At 32.1% G+C, this 17,798-nt stretch overlaps 1 protein-coding gene across 2 annotated transcripts in view; it reads left to right on the top strand.

Annotated features, from left to right (window-relative positions):
- LOC111618625 (protein BCL9 homolog) overlaps window positions 1–17,798 on the top strand; it is a 208,512-nt gene that overhangs the window by 177,505 nt on the left and 13,209 nt on the right. For both annotated transcript variants that reach the window (XM_023360181.1, XM_023360180.1), the window contains 4 exons: window positions 4,958–5,044; window positions 7,215–7,480; window positions 14,246–14,771; window positions 16,318–17,337. In XM_023360181.1, coding sequence (XP_023215949.1) covers window positions 4,958–5,044; window positions 7,215–7,480; window positions 14,246–14,771; window positions 16,318–17,337 — 1,899 coding nt within the window. The remainder of the gene's footprint in view (window positions 1–4,957; window positions 5,045–7,214; window positions 7,481–14,245; window positions 14,772–16,317; window positions 17,338–17,798) is intronic.

Genomic DNA, 17,798 nt, shown 5'->3' with positions numbered 1-17,798 from the left:
AACCTTTAACCGATGCGAAATAAAAATTTAATAGTACAAACGTTTTCAGACCCCTCCTGGGTCCATCTTCAGGCAAAAAATCGTTTGAAGATTACCGAAGTACGAAAAATATTCGTTTAGAACGATTTTTTAAAACCGAAAAGATAGAACGGAATCACGTGATCTATATCTGTGAACGTCATATCTTCTACGTCATATTCACAGATATTTAAATATTTTCCCTCGTTTTTAAGATTTTATGAATAACTTTGTTGTTAAGCCCATAAAATATATCACATAATTTTAGATAACCCATTTACTTCCTTTCTTTTAGGATTATGACGCACTTAAACCTCCTGTTGTAATAGGGCCTGCCATGCCAAAGAAAGAGAGATCTCATCTCTGGAATTGATCGGTGATGTAGTGTTGTATGCCTTGCATAATTCTATCTGCTCCAGCCATTTGAGATGGTCTAAATATGAGGTGGTGGTGATTAATTTAGCATTTGAAAAGTTAAGTTGATTAAAAAGAAAATTTAATCACCACCACCTCATATTTAGACCATCTCAAATGGCTGGAGCAGATAGAATTATGCAAGGCATACAACACTACATCACCGATCAATTCCAGAGATGAGATCTCTCTTTCTTTGGCATGGCAGGCCCTATTACAACAGGAGGTTTAAGTACGTCAATCCTAAAAGAAAGGAAGTAAATGGGTTAGCTAAAATTATGTGATATATTTTATGGGCTTAACAACAAAGTTATTCAAAAAATCTTAAAAACGAGGGAAAATATTTAAATATCTGTGAATATGACGTAGAAGATATGACGTTCACAGATAAAGATCACGTGATTCCGTTCTATCTTTTCGTTTTAAAAAATCGTTCTAAACGAATATTTTTCGTACTTCGTTAATCTTCAAACGATTTTTGCCTGAAGATGGACCCAGGAGGGGTCTGAAAACGTTTGTACTATTAAATTTTTTATTTCGCATCGGTTAAAGGTTCTAAGGTACGTGATATGATGTTGCCTAAGATGTTAGAATGTGTATGGGGGCACAATTTAGTTCAACCACTTTGATGCTTAATAACTCCTGTGTTAAATGTTTTAAATCGGAGTCAGATGGTTTAACCTGACTCGGATTTAAAAACCACAGAAGTTATTAAGCTTCAAACAGGGTGAACAGAATCATGCCCTCCCACACACACAGCCTAACATCCATGCATAAAGAAAAAAATCTCGAATCTTTTGCATATCTCAGAATTTCAAGGTGTCCCGAGTCGAAAAATGTAAAAATTCGAGAGGGGTCATTTTTTGACCAAGCTTTTCCTCTGTTATATATTTATATATAACAGCTGGAAAAGTAAAAATTATCGAATACATATTTATATATTACTTATAGGAGTCTTTTAGCTTTGGAATAAAAAAGTTTCTACATTCTATCTTTATTTGAACTCTATTTATTGGATCTTTTATTCTGAGGTCATGTGATGACATCAGAATTTCCAAGTCTTTTTTGGTAACAAGTCCGCTCCTGGTTAGAGTTGGATTCAGATAGTAAGGCAGAGTCAGAATTGGTAGATTTTTATGTGACTCCACAGACCTGGTTATATGAGTCACAAGTTATCTTAAGTTGTGTGTCATAACATATTTTTGTCAACCTCTCTCTAATGCTTGCTTTGAATAAAAATGTGTGTCTTATTAAGCTAATTAAGTCTGTCCATTTGACATGTAATTTGCCCAAATTGGCTAGTGACATCAAGTGTACTTCCCTTGTCAGTTATATTTTACATTACATGATAAAGTAATATAGCTGATAACATGATAGAACTGAAAAAGCAAAACCATTTAATATTTTGAAGTTGTGAACAAAAAATAATTATATTCTACTATTACAATGAATCATTTTGATAGTTAGTTTTTTGTTCATTTTACTTCTGGATTAATTTTTTTTCAAGTTCTTTATCCAGTTTTACCTGTCATAGCATAATATAATTGAAATTATGAGGAGAAATAATCTTATACATTAAAATAAATATTGTTCATAAGCATAACTACAATTTTATTATAAGCAAACATTGGAAAGCTAGATGGCCAATATGGCTAAACTGAGTATATGCTATTCTGAGGGAGTTGTTTTCAAGTCTCGGTTGGATCCTGAGGAATTTTTATGGATGGTTATAACTGTAATTAGCAAGTACTACAGAATTGAATTATTATATTGAAAATTCATTTTAGAAAAGTGTTTAAAATAGTGTGTTAAAGGATACATTACTTACATGCTTTTGCTCTATGAAACTTTATGGAAGCTCCATAAAACAGAAGTAATAATTTTAAAATAAATGGAGCAGTATGGTAATAGTAAATTGTTAATTTGCTGTTTTACCAAAATGAAAAGTCTGCTTAGATTTAAATCCTGATATGATTCAGTGTCAAAAATTCCTGAGTTAGGTGTAAAGTAATTTTTGATTTATCTGTATTAATATTTGTTTAATAAAATCGTAACATAGTAAAAGTTAATAAGCAATTTAATGGTGATCCTGAAACTAATATTATTACACNCCAGTTGTGTGTTCTGTTAACAGCATAGCGGATGTCGTGTACGTTTATTTCAGCACAGGGCATAATTGGTATGTTGTGCAAGTTTCTGTTCTCCTCTTCGATCCAGCCTGCATCAGCATTGTGTGTGACAGCGCTGGACCAAAGAGAAGACCAATTTTGTGAGTTGTTCTGTTGGTGGCACACCAACAGAAACTGTGAATCAGTGTTTGTTTTTGTATTGATTTGTCTGTAGAAAAGTTTTTCATTGTTTGTGAATAATTTATTTTGTTGTTTTCATAGTGTATAGTACATGTTTTGTATCATTTGAGTCTATGTGCTTTGGCTGCGAGTTTTTGTTTTAGTGTATCAATGTATTCTGTAATGTGTGTGTTGTGATGTTCATGTTTTGTGTGTGTTTTAATTATCTTGAAAATGTTTTTGAGTTGTTTCTTTAATTTGGGTGTTATGTTGTTTTTAGTGTATTGTGTCAGCCTGCCTAGTTGCTGTCTAATGTGATTTATTTGTGTTTCTATTCTTCTCTGCCAGGCAGGTTTGTGATAGAATTGTGTTTTGTGTGTATCTGTTTCCAAATGTATTGATATTTTCAGACCATGGTGTGTCACTACTGTGACTGCCCCAGCATAAACTAATGTATGAATGTCTGAGAGTGTAGAAATTAATTGGATGTAGTGTGGTAGTAAATGAGTGTTTACATAATTTAGTGTTTTTCCTACTACCTTTGACATGTTGATTTTTGGTATTCGTGGTCTTTGTGTGGGATCTGTACCTGTATATTTAGTGAGTGTTTCCTGAAATATAACTGTATTAATATAAATCTATTGAGAGTGTATTAACTAAATCTATGTCTATGTTATCAGTGATGAATGAGGAAGTGTCTGCAGTATCATTAATGGTAGTTGTTGTATGTGTGCTATTATCAATGCTTGTTGCTGGATTAACCTGACAGGTTACGTGATCTTCATTAATAATGTTAAATGTTTCTGCCTGTTGATGTATTTGATCAGCAGCCTGTTGTTTGATAAGTTCAAGTGTTGTTTGTGGGATAAGGTTGTTGTGTATAATTGTTCTTTTTTGATCGACAACCTTTTGTTCAGTGACAGTGAGGTGAGGATATTGCTGTGTGAATCTATGGTGTAGTTGTTGTCTGTGTGCTGTCATGTTTGTTTTGAGTCTTGTGATGGTGTAGTAAGTATGGATGATAAACTCGTTCATTTCTGTTGTCCATTTCATCCGTCGGCATGGTTTTCCAGCCTTTGTGGTCTGTGGATGCCACAGAAACACCAAGGCTAGGTTGATTCCTCACATCTGTTGAGGGCATTGCAGTAGCCATGCTTGGGCCGGCGCAGCTTTCACCACCGGTAACCAAGGGAGACTGTGGCCTATTTTTCAAATGTGAGCCTCTGCCTAACCCACGAACACGTACCTTGTTAACCCGGGCAATATCTGAGCCGGTATCACACTTCAGTCTGGTTACTACCATGATAAACATCTCCACAGAATGTGGGTGTGGTCACTCTTAGCTTCATTTCTCCCCATAGACCTTACTGGCATGGATGTCCCTACCAGGAGCTTGTGCTCTAGCCTGCATTGCCCTATGGATCAGTAAAATTACTGGGCTTTTCCACCACAACCAGGTGGTGACCACTAGAGAGTTATTATTATTATTATTTTTTTTTATGTGAAAACTAAAAAAAATGAAGTGATACAGTAAAAAAATTATTGTTGTTTGCCAGCTATTTTGTATTTTTGAGACAAAAAATTTAAAAGATTCTGTTTCAGCATTTCATTTTTTTCATGTACTTATTATTAAATCTACAACAGACTGCTAATGGAATAAAAACAGTAAAAAAAACATTATTTTAAATATTCAGCATGATAGAGCACCTTTTAAACTACATGTGATGTTTTTAGTTTCTGTGGAAAGGAAAATCATGTGATGGTGCAGATAACATAAAGATTTTATTTTCATTCTAGCAGTTTTCTGTAAGTTATATGCCAGCATGGGTTATTCACACAAACTTATGGTTTATAAAGTTAAAGAAAAACTCTAGACTTATTATATATATCAAGGAGTTTTTTGCCATAACTGAAAAATTTTCTTGCTATACCACTCTAGTTGCAACTGTGTTAAAGATTTGTTTCGAATTCAAGAATAATTAACATATTTACCAGTGTGATTTTATTGAAAAAAAATGAACATTTTTAATTATCTTCAATGGCCATTATCAGGTTATAAACTAATCAAGCAGTTTAAATTAAAAGAATCATTAAAACAATTCAAACTTTTGTTCTTAGTGTTGATAAATCTTGAATAAAAATACTTTAAAGTTGTTTATAAAATATTTATTCCTGAAAATGATTTAATAGTTATCTATTAACATACATTTATAAATGTAAAAATTTTTGCATTTTAGGAAATATTCAGCATGACAATCCTGGTGATAATTCACTTAATAGCAACAAAGAAAATGCTCCACCATCTGTCGGTAGCAGTGGATTGGGTAAGAATTTATTTACTTTTCAAATGTAATACATGAATGTACAGTAAAGTCTCATTTGTGACCACTATTGAGGAAAATGAAGTGTCGCGTATGGGTGGTGGGCACAGGGGTGTTATTTATAAAGTTTATTTTAACATACAACATACTTATAATTTTAGAATTTATGACAATTTATGAAGACAAGAAGGATATTCAAAATTTAAGATATTTTAAGCAAGTTAAAAAAGACTAAGTGTTAGTAGTAGTTTGTTTATGATAAAGTTACTTTTTCAAATATCAAAGACACTCGCAGAACATTTCCATAGATATTTTGTGAGGGTCTTTGATATTCATAGTACTGTAACCTTATGAATGCTTTTGAATAAGGCCAAACATTACTTATTAAAGAATTCATGCTGAAATTTATGATTGCTTAATGAATGCAATTCTCTACAGTAATAAGAGGATTAGATGGCTGATAACCTAGCCACCCTAATACCCTTATTACTGTATAGAAATTACATTTCATTGACTATTGCCTAATTATAATAGTATTTCTGGAAACAGAGTAAAGCAGTTTTACCATTATAATTGTATATCATAACTTATAAATAATTCTAAGACTACATAAGACATTATTAGTTTGATATAGAATTTATTTAGAGGGCTTCCAATCTGATGTATCGAGAGACCTTAAAAGTTCTTAATTCACCATTGCCTGGAAACAACAAAAAAAAAAACAGCTCCGTATGACAAAAAGTTGTATTTGAAGTAACTGCATGCCTTGACTTGTGCAAACGGTCACATATTCAAGGCTGATTTATATGGAAGGAACCAAACACACATGGTCACATATTGGAGATAGAGACAAATCAGAGGTCACAAAGAGAGGTTTTACTGTAAATTGTATAAATTAATAAATTACTTAATAATGTCATACTTCTAAACAAGTGAAAATGAATGGCCAATCATAAAAATGGTACATTATGAAAGAATTTATTTTTGTTAATTTACAATATGCAGCCAGTTAAGTTTTTTGATGTAGGTTGTTATATATCTTGGCAAACATTTTTTTTTTGCCTTATTTAGAATGTTATTGTTTGCTTTATACTTATGATATATTTTAGATGTCATATGAATACTTCAGCTAACAAAGATGTTCAGTGTTCTTGCATTAACTAAACTGCTTCTGAATACAATTTTCTTTTTACATATTAGACTGAAAATTCTCTCTTTAGTCAGACAGTAGTCCAAATCTTTGTCTGATCTTAACTTCAGAACCAGTTAATTTAGAAGATATATTCATACAGGTCACTCATCACACTGACTGATGATGACTTGGTTTTATATGTAATTATAAATATATATACACCAAGGTAAAAGTTCAAGTTGGCATGGCAAGTAACCTGTATGGTTATATTATATCTTCTAAATTGAGTGGTCTGGAAGCAAAAGTCTAATGGAAGTACAGGTTGTGTAATGAGCAGAAATTGCAGGTTTGAGTCTTGCTCTGGATTGATCTTTCCTTCCATTATATTTTAAATTAATTTAAGAATATTTTTTCATATATATGATTTAAAATTTTTTGCTATAGATGTAAATTTAAATCATACATATTAAAAAATTTTCTGAAAATCATTTGGTTTTAATATTAGCATATTTTAAATTACAAAACAGGTAAATAGTTTTTCTAAGTTGTTCTATATAAGTCAGTTGTAAGCCGAAAATGGCTTAAAATAATAAAACTGAAAATATTACTTAATAAACTTTGTTTTCCAGAATTAAGCATATTTTAAATTTCATATTAACAAACAGATGTTTATACATCTATTAACGCAATTTTTAGATTAATACCAAATGATTGCCATACTACGTTGGGCTATAATAAGGATACTATTTAACATTTAAATATCAAGTTTCTTTAGATTCTTTCTTCCAGAACTTTCTAGATTAATTATTAAATGTTAATTTAATTATAATTAATAAACTTATCAAGAGATGGTGTCTAATCCTACTTCTAGGTTAAATTGCTTGGCATTTAATTATTAAATAGTATCTTATTATAACCCAGTGTAATCAAGCAATAATTCGGAATTAATTTTAATTTATTAATAATAATTATAAAAACATTAAATTATTACTATTCTATACTTTATTTTGACGTAGTATTTTAAAAAATGATCATTTTTAGGGGAGTTGCCTCCTGTGTCTGCTATGTCCAACATGGTTGGGTCAACAGGACCATCTGGCTCCTCATCCTCCGTCCAACCGTTGCCAAGCAACATGCTCAACAAATCCACTGTTCCAATGGAGACTCAGTACATGCAACAACAAAGTCAAATATTTGTATTTTCAACAAGTCTTGCCAATAGAGCATCAGATTCAGTTCTTACAGGACAGTTTCCTTCTATCATTGCTTTTCATTGTTCTCAGCCAGGAACAAAAAGATTTCTTGAGGTATTTATATTATTATGAAACTTTTCTCTTAATTAAAAAAATAAATAGGTCATTTGTTGAATTTAGTTTTTAAATGTTTTAATGTAGAAAAACTTATGATTATAATTTCTAGAATTAACATAACAATATTTGTTCAATATTTTAAATTGAGTTTTAAGAATATTAAACTGTATGTATCATCAAATACATCTGATTGATTGTAATGCGCAGTTACAACAAAATGCAAATAATTCTTAAATGAGACATAATTGACATTTAGGAATTTTTAATTATAGTTTGAATTCTTCTTATACATAAATTTTTTTTTATTTTACAAGGAAAGTTCACTTGGAATAACTAACAGTTTTAATTATATAATGATATCAAGTGAAAGATAATTAAGAATACAGTCATACACTAAAATATCTGCACAATACAAGTATTAAAGAAGTTACAGCTTATTAAAGTTTTTGCAATTAGACCACTTAAAGATTAATTTGTTTGGTATGTATGCAACATTACACAGGATGGATTAATTGTCATTTTTGTACACTAGATCTGTAAAAAAAGACATTCCGTACATCTTAAATTTGGTTCTAGAACTTACCATACTGAAATTATGCAAATTGCTACCAAGAACAAGAATAGCTTCATTGAAACATGCAATTATAATTAGTGAATGGTATGTTTACTAATTACAGTTGTCGTTGCTTTTTTTAATGAAGTCCCATGTAAATTTATAAGAAATGTCCAAACTTTGTCCTAGAGGTCTAGAACTACACCTATGGGAAAATTTGAACTCCCCCCAGGTGGAGGAATCATGGGGATTGGATAAGGAACATTAATTATCTCATTACTTTGTTGGTTTTGCATAAGTTATATGCAGGACCGTGGAGTCGGAGTCGTGGAGTTTTGGTGTTTTAGCAGAGTCGGAGTTGTCAAAAAATGCACCGATTTTGACTCCTTTTTACTTCCCAACTTGTTATGTATATAAAACAGAAAAGTATTGGAATCGTGTCAAATTTGACCCTCCAAGTTTTTTTGCAAATCTACACGTTTGGAGACCTCTCAAACCCCCGAAAAAGTCAATAAAAAGGGGAAAATTCATGCACGTGTATGTGTTGGCATCTAATTTGTTTAATTTCTTTACTTTTTGTTCTGAGATATTAAACAATATGTCAGAATGGATAAAGTTTAAGAAACAAAATGTGGCACTGTAGCTTGCATATAAAGGGACATTAATACTATTAAATTTTGGTTCTTAAAGGTTGACAGGGTGAAGACATAAAAGGGGTCATGTATCATATCTCTTAATGAATATTTTACTTGTTATTAGCATTCAAAATTTAAAAAAATAAAACTTGTCTCTACCCTCAAAGTGAGCTTTTTGTCATTTTATAATAGTACAGTGAAACCTGTTAAGATGTTGCCTAATAATTATCGTCTGCACATCGGATTTAACAAAATATCACGTACCTTAGAACCTTTAACCGATGCGAAATAAAAAATTTAATAGTACAAACGTTTTCAGACCCCTCCTGGGTCCATCTTCAGGCAAAAATCGTTTGAAGATTAACGAAGTACGAAAAATATTCGTTTAGAACGATTTTTTAAAACGAAAAGATAGAACGGAATCACGTGATCTTTATCTGTGAACGTCATATCTTCTACGTCATATTCACAGATATTTAAATATTTTCCCTCGTTTTTAAGATTTTTTGAATAACTTTGTTGTTAAGCCCATAAAATATATCACATAATTTTAGCTAACCCATTTACTTCCTTTCTTTTAGGATTGACGTACTTAAACCTCCTGTTGTAATAGGGCCTGCCATGCCAAAGAAAGAGAGATCTCATCTCTGGAATTGATCGGTGATGTAGTGTTGTATGCCTTGCATAATTCTATCTGCTCCAGCCATTTGAGATGGTCTAAATATGAGGTGGTGGTGATTAATTTAGCATTTGAAAAGTCCGCAGTTATTTCTGGATCAGACGCGTAAGTTGATAAGGAAGTGGTACATTTATTTTGCTGGATGTCACGCATATGTTCTTTCAATCTGATCCCAACAGCTCGTTTTGTTGAGCCTATGTAAATTAAGTCCTTTCCAAAACGATGGTCCCTAAGTGGCACTTTATATACCCCCGGCATTCTTTCTTCCTTAGATTTGTCTTTTCCATTACGTAGAATACCAAATATGGTTGGGCATCTTCTGAAGGTTAGGGAGATACCCTTCTGCCGTGCGATTCTATTATGTATTGATTTCAACAGTGGGTTGTAAGTAACTGACATCCTCGGTTTATCCTCCTTTTGGTTAGCACCTATTGAATTAATTCTTTTAGAAGGAGACATCGTTTCTCCGAACCGTTGCGACATTTTTTGTATGATGTTATGGTATCCGTGTTGTTTGGCCACTTCGTATAGGTATTGTATTTCCTGTTCTAAGGCCTCTTGAGTGGAAGAGTGTGTGTGAGCCCTTTTAACTAGAGCCCTGAATGCCGCCATCTTGTATTGCACAGGGTCACATGAGTCTGCCGGGATATAAGTTGGAATGTCTGATGGTTTGCGGTACACGGAGGTGTGTATGATCGGTCCTCCAAAGTCAATATTCAAATCCAGAAAATGCACCGATGAGTCGCTGTGTTGTTCGACCTCCAGGGTAAGACCATATGGATTGTTATTCATTTGATCCACGAATTGGGTGATGTTCGGAGAGTCTCTCCAGAGAACAATGATGTCGTCAACGTAACGTTTATAAATTATGATGTTTTGGAGGAAGTTCGGAAGTATTTTTCTCTCTAATTCTCTGATTACTAGCTCACATAGATCCCCGGAGACAGTACTGCCCATGGGGACCCCTTTACCTTGCGTGTACGTAAGACCTCCGAACTGAAAGATCGAGCTATAACAAACCAAGTGGGACAACTCTAACACTTGTTGGTGGAATTCTTCATTGCCTACTATTGTAAACAGTAAGTCCCTGATGCTGCAAAAACATGGAGGAATCTCGATCGAAGGATATAGTGATCGGAAATCCAGGATCGTAATAAAGCTGGGATGTTCAGTGTTCTTGAGGAGCTTTGCTAATTCAACCGCGTTAGATATCGTGTATCTGTATCCTTCTAAATGTGGTGCAATCATTTTGTGTAAAGAGACTTCTAACATGCGTGTAGGGGACTTGGCCTTGTCTACAATCGGTCTCAATTTCTGGTCTTGTTTGTGAATTTTTGCATATGCAAATAACTTGGGGGTGTCAGGTGCATCCATGACTATATTCCGCATACCTAATCTTGATGCTAATTTTGTGTTGGAGAATCGTTTCACCCTAGAATGCAATTTGTCTATGGCGTTGTTCTCCGCTTCCACGCATTCTGTATCATCAATATAGTCTCTAAGGCCCTTTTCATAAGTTTCCCTCCTCATGATCACTAAAGTCTTGGATTTATCCGCCCTGATTAAAGTAAGGTTATTACTGCGGATCCATTTAGCTGTGCGTGTAAGGTCTTCTCTGAAACCGATCATCTGTACTGAATCTTTTCCGTTCTTTAGCTTGCATGTAGCTAACCATCTATAGTATTCCTTTTGAATATCCGACATGCCTAGCACCAATCTTTCCAGGTCAGGTATGCATGTTCGTAGAGTACCCTTATATGCTAAATTTTCAAACCTTTTCAAATACTAAATTAATCACCACCACCTCATATTTAGACCATCTCAAATGGCTGGAGCAGATAGAATTATGCAAGGCATACAACACTACATCACCGATCGATTCTAGAGATGAGATCTCTCTTTCTTTGGCATGGCAGGCCCTATTACAACAGGAGGTTTAAGTACGTCATAATCCTAAAAGAAAGGAAGTAAATGGGTTATCTAAAATTATGTGATATATTTTATGGGCTTAACAACAAAGTTATTCATAAAATCTTAAAAACGAGGGAAAATATTTAAATATCTGTGAATATGACGTAGAAGATATGACGTTCACAGATATAGATCACGTGATTCCGTTCTATCTTTTCGGTTTTAAAAAATCGTTCTAAACGAATATTTTTCGTACTTCGTTAATCTTCAAACGATTTTTGCCTGAAGATGGACCCAGGAGGGGTCTGAAAACGTTTGTACTATTAAATTTTTTATTTCGCATCGGTTAAAGGTTCTAAGGTACGTGATATGATGTTGCCTAAGATGTTAGAATGTGTATGGGGGCACAATTTAGTTCAACCACTTTGATGCTTAATAACTCCTGTGTTAAATGTTTTAAATCGGAGTCAGATGGTTTAACCTGACTCGGATTTAAAAACCACAGAAGTTATTAAGCTTCAAACAGGGTGAACAGAATCATGCCCTCCCACACACACAGCCTAACATCCATGCATAAAGAAAAAAATCTCGAATCTTTTGCATATCTCAGAATTTCAAGGTGTCCCGAGTCGAAAAATGTAAAAATTCGAGAGGGGTCATTTTTTGACCAAGCTTTTCCTCTGTTATATATTTATATATAACAGCTGGAAAAGTAAAAATTATCGAATACATATTTATATATTACTTATAGGAGTCTTTTAGCTTTGGAATAAAAAAGTTTCTACATTCTATCTTTATTTGAACTCTATTTATTGGATCTTTTATTCTGAGGTCATGTGATGACATCAGAATTTCCAAGTCTTTTTTGGTAACAAGTCCGCTCCTGGTTAGAGTTGGATTCAGATAGTAAGGCAGAGTCAGAATTGGTAGATTTTTATGTGACTCCACAGACCTGGTTATATGAGTCACAAGTTATCTTAAGTTGTGTGTCATAACATATTTTTGTCAACCTCTCTCTAATGCTTGCTTTGAATAAAAATGTGTGTCTTATTAAGCTAATTAAGTCTGTCCATTTGACATGTAATTTGCCCAAATTGGCTAGTGACATCAAGTGTACTTCCCTTGTCAGTTATATTTTACATTACATGATAAAGTAATATAGCTGATAACATGATAGAACTGAAAAAGCAAAACCATTTAATATTTTGAAGTTGTGAACAAAAAATAATTATATTCTACTATTACAATGAATCATTTTGATAGTTAGTTTTTTGTTCATTTTACTTCTGGATTAATTTTTTTTCAAGTTCTTTATCCAGTTTTACCTGTCATAGCATAATATAATTGAAATTATGAGGAGAAATAATCTTATACATTAAAATAAATATTGTTCATAAGCATAACTACAATTTTATTATAAGCAAACATTGGAAAGCTAGATGGCCAATATGGCTAAACTGAGTATATGCTATTCTGAGGGAGTTGTTTTCAAGTCTCGGTTGGATCCTGAGGAATTTTTATGGATGGTTATAACTGTAATTAGCAAGTACTACAGAATTGAATTATTATATTGAAAATTCATTTTAGAAAAGTGTTTAAAATAGTGTGTTAAAGGATACATTACTTACATGCTTTTGCTCTATGAAACTTTATGGAAGCTCCATAAAACAGAAGTAATAATTTTAAAATAAATGGAGCAGTATGGTAATAGTAAATTGTTAATTTGCTGTTTTACCAAAATGAAAAGTCTGCTTAGATTTAAATCCTGATATGATTCAGTGTCAAAAATTCCTGAGTTAGGTGTAAAGTAATTTTTGATTTATCTGTATTAATATTTGTTTAATAAAATCGTAACATAGTAAAAGTTAATAAGCAATTTAATGGTGATCCTGAAACTAATATTATTACACAAAAGTAATAATAATAAGTAAAATTAATATGACATATTTTTTTAAATCAGATTTTGATTTCTTAAACAACAATAATTCATCAGTTTAAGAGTTACATTTGACTGGCAATGGAATTACACTATTATTACATAAAATTTAAATAATAATCTAATTTTAGCTTTGTTTTTGAAAATCAAATTTATTAATATTTTATATTATCTATATTTTAACAAGTTTAAATTACAACTGGTTAAATAAAAATATGTGAAGTTTATGTCTTTCAATATGTGTTACTGAATGTAAGTGATTACACTCAGAAACTTCTGACACCAAGTACTACTACTCAAGTCTCGAGCAACAATGTGGTCTCATATATAAGTATAAGAGGGCAGAGAAAGAAATAATGAGATTCAGTTGAAAGGAGTCATTCAACACAGTTAACTACACTTAAAACATTTATTAGATGACACAAAAGTTTGTCCACGTGTAGAACTACTTTCAGTGAGGTAGGAATTTAAATTCAAACAATAATCTTTATACTGGATAGCACACAAACAGAAATCCTAACAGCTTGAATAACAGGAAGCAACTGACTAAAATTGGCCATCCCTCATAACATTCAAATGTACAATTTCCCAGAAATAACTAATAGTCAAAGGAAAGGTTTCAATTAATCAACCAACTCAACTAGCTGAAATGAAGCTTGAAAGTTAATATTATTTTTTAAAAACTATTATTCATTTAACTTCAATTGTTATGAGAAAGACATTAATAAGACTCTTCTAATATGATTGCAGTTTATTAATATTTTGTTATTGTTGACATAACTAGAAGATTACAACATGGCGGGTTTTTTATAACGTACATATTTAATTTAGCAAAGAAAAATTAAAAATTGTGATACCAAAAAAATTTGAAATTTGTCTTGTTCATAAAAAAGTTATTATTAACAAACATAAAGTTCTTTGGTAATAAACTATTTTTTTAATAAATCTAATTAAACAAAATAGATATAAATGCTTTTCAAAAATTTAAATAAGTATATTTAATTTATTTTTAAAAAATCAAATTATGAAATAATTATTATTTTTACAGAAACATCCATTGAAAATCCAGCAGTTTAATCGACAAAATCCTGCGCAGTGGTTAAATAATCTAGCACAAATGAAACAAAACAATAGACAAATAAAATCTGGAAATATAAATCAATTTGGTGGACCCAATATGCTTTCGCATCCATTTTCTGGCCCTTCTGGTTCTACTTGTCCTGGTCCTTGTACTATTCACGGTATGGGATCGTGTCCTGGATCTAATCAGTCGCTTAATTGGCCAGCTATGAATGCACTAGGTCCATCTGAAACTTGCAACCCGCAGCAGTGGATGCAGCAATATCCTCAGGGAAACATGATGAATAATCATCCAAGATTTCACAATGCTTTGGGAGTGTCTCCAGGAGAAAACACGCCCATGAGATCTATGGGTCCTCATTCTCATCCCAATGCAATGGGTTGTATGCCATCATTGGCATCCAATCAAGGAAATCATTCTTTTCCTAGTGGAAATCATTATCAAGGTTCTCTTGCCAATCCTGCATTAATGTCTAGTGGTAGCTCTCTTACAGGTAAGATATATTATGAAAATATTTTAAAAAATAATTTAATTTAAACCTTTAAAGGACAATATATTTTAATTTGCATAAGATATGTCAAAATAAAACTAATTGTACACATGAACTGAAATTGATGAAATGTATTTTTCATTTTCATCCGAAATTATGATTCAATTACATTATAATGATTTTTTTTATTTTACTAGTGGAGGATCATGAAATTCATATGCCACCAAAGAAAAATTATTTTCTTGTTAGGATTTCTGAAACTCTTGGTATACACACACCCCAAGATTATTTGATTTTCATATACGTTGGACTAATCAAGAAAGTGATGCATCAGTTCAAGATAAAGAATAAATCATGCATTATAAATTTTTCAAAAGATATTATTTTAGTTCTGCTTATTATTTGATCCACAAAACTAATTATGAAACAAATATAATTGAAAAGGAAAATTCCATGATAAGGATCAACATTATGCAGTAATCTTGATAGAGAGAGACTTTTATAGAGTTAAAGCATTGACTTATAGTTAGTTGAGAAAAATTCAAAATCACTTGTTTCAATGATTATTGGAGTACTTTCAAATGAAGTTATGTTCTGTCTCTAATGACAATCTATACTAAGTCTCATTAATTCTGTGAAATGCACACATGCACAATAGGAGAAAAGGAACAGTCATATGTGACTTGTCAAATTTTTAAAAATTTTTTGTCAGTTGCTTTTTTTCTTTTGCCTTATAAGTTTACTACTAGGGATCAAATTATATTAGCATATCACTTATAAGTAGGTGACATACTAGTTTCTGTAGGTTGTTCAGGGTCTAGTGAGATTTAAACTCTTTTACTACATGAAGTCTCATCTTTGAATTATGTGAAGCTACCAGTCTGTCTGATTTCCATTTTTGATTTTATTATTTAGAATACATGTTAATTAGTTAGTTAATTCATGGAAATTCTAGTTTCTCACACCATACAATAAAATTATCAAAATCCTCTCAGGGTTGTTCAGATTATATAAGTAATAGATTGCAATTTTTAGACATATTTGATGAGTTGAACTTGTAAAAACATTGTAATCTATAATATGTAAGGATAATTTCTGCTTTTGTTATATATTATCTGATGTATTACATTATTACAAGAATAATAATAATAATAATAAAATAATCTGCTGATTAACAAAATTTAAAATAATTATTTCATTAATGATACAATGATGATAAAATATAAATATAAATTCTGTAGATTCATTCACGATTAGTCTAAATTTTTCAGAATTCTTATTTCTAATTATTCAAATAAAGCAATTCTAGTAAGTCAATTAATTAGGCTAATCGTAATCAGATAAATTCAACAGTTTTTGTGAATTTATTAATAGAAGTGAAAGTATTTCTAAAACTACTAATGAGTTATTGCTTTACTATGTGTATTTGATATTCAGTTGTTAAACTAATTATTAACTAAATTTAGAGATATACTATAGAAAAGCATAACTATATTAGTAAATTTTGCACTACTTTGAAATTTGCTAAATATAGTTTTATCTGTTTTAGGTGTGAAAATACCTGATGAAAATTTAACACCTCAGCAACGGCAACATCGAGAAGAGCAATTAGCTATGATTCGCAAAATGCAGCAATTATTATTTCCAGATCAGCATCATGAACAACAACAATCTCCATCAAACATACATAATATGTTAAATCAGCCTGCTCCGTCTCGTTTTCAAAGTAATGAGATGTGTCCACAGTCAGGAATTGACTTACCATATCCTCATCATACATGTTTAAGTGAACAAGAACATAGACACTTATGTGGTGATAATGGCATGTTTCCAGCCTCTGGATTAATTGCTGGTTCACAACATCAGAACATGCCTCCTTCATCTGTTTCTGCTCAAATAGAGTGGCAGAAATTACAACAACAATATTATGAAGACAGAAGAAGAAAACATTTAAATACTCAAAATGCAGTTTTACCAGTTTCAGGTTCACCTTCTTCTCAACCTGCAGTCAACAGTCCAAGTCCAAGTATAGGAATGAGTCCTGGTACTAGATTACCAGGGCCTCCACCACCGCCACCTCCTCCTTATCATCAAACGCCGTGCAGTACATTGTCAAGTCCTCATCCTGCATCTCCAAATCCAAGTTCTTTGTCTCTTTCATCTCCTCGCATGACATCTGGATTACCGTCTCCTGCAGAGACATCGCGACAGTTTTCTCATCCTACACCTCCTGGACCTAGAATGTCACAATCAAGCCCGGGGAATTCGGCTGGCTGTGGTAGCATACAGACTACACCTCTTAATTCACCAAAACCTGCAGCTACTTCATCTGGACCACCTTCTACTGGTAATTCTGCAATGGTTAGGACTCCAACAACACCCTCAAATCCCAACACTACTCCAACAAGTACTCCATCCAGTATATTACCAAGTCCAAGCCCAGGTACTCCAGTTGGCAATTGTAATGTTGGAAATAGAAAACAATCTGTTAATTTAACTGATGGTCAAGACAGTTCTAATGATTTTACTCCAATATCTCAACCTTCTTCAACGTCTAGTAGCAATACAGGTAAGTTTTATTAATTTTTCATCACAAAAGTACACTTATATGGCTGACTTCTATAAGATAGTTGTTGATGTAACATTATATATGTATTTCTTATTTTACTTTTTCTGCTCTGTGGACACTAAAAAGTGTTTTTTACTAGGCTCAATTGGATAGACCACCCCAAAAAATTCCTGGGGTTTTTTAACCTCAGGAATTTTTTGGGGTGGTTCAATCCCAGGTCCCTAGAGTGATAATCGATGCCTTAATTACCTCTGCCATCTAGCTGGCAATGTTTTACATTAAAATTATAAACCATTCTACAGAATTGAATTTGTAAACAGAATCAAATTGCAGAATATAATTGTAACAAAAACAATTTTTTAAATTAATTTTTATTTCCATAAGATCAACTGAAACATTAATTTTGTATAATTAATGTTTTAGTTGATTGATATGTATTTAACTGAAGCTATATTTTATTG

The sequence above is a fragment of the Centruroides sculpturatus genome, unplaced genomic scaffold, assembly GCF_000671375.1.
Source record: "Centruroides sculpturatus isolate CEXI.00-Female unplaced genomic scaffold, Cexi_2.0 scaffold94, whole genome shotgun sequence".
Lineage (NCBI taxonomy): Eukaryota > Metazoa > Arthropoda > Arachnida > Scorpiones > Buthidae > Centruroides > Centruroides sculpturatus.
The sequence above is the reverse complement of the archived record's forward strand: the minus strand, read 5'-3'. Positions and strand labels throughout refer to the sequence as shown.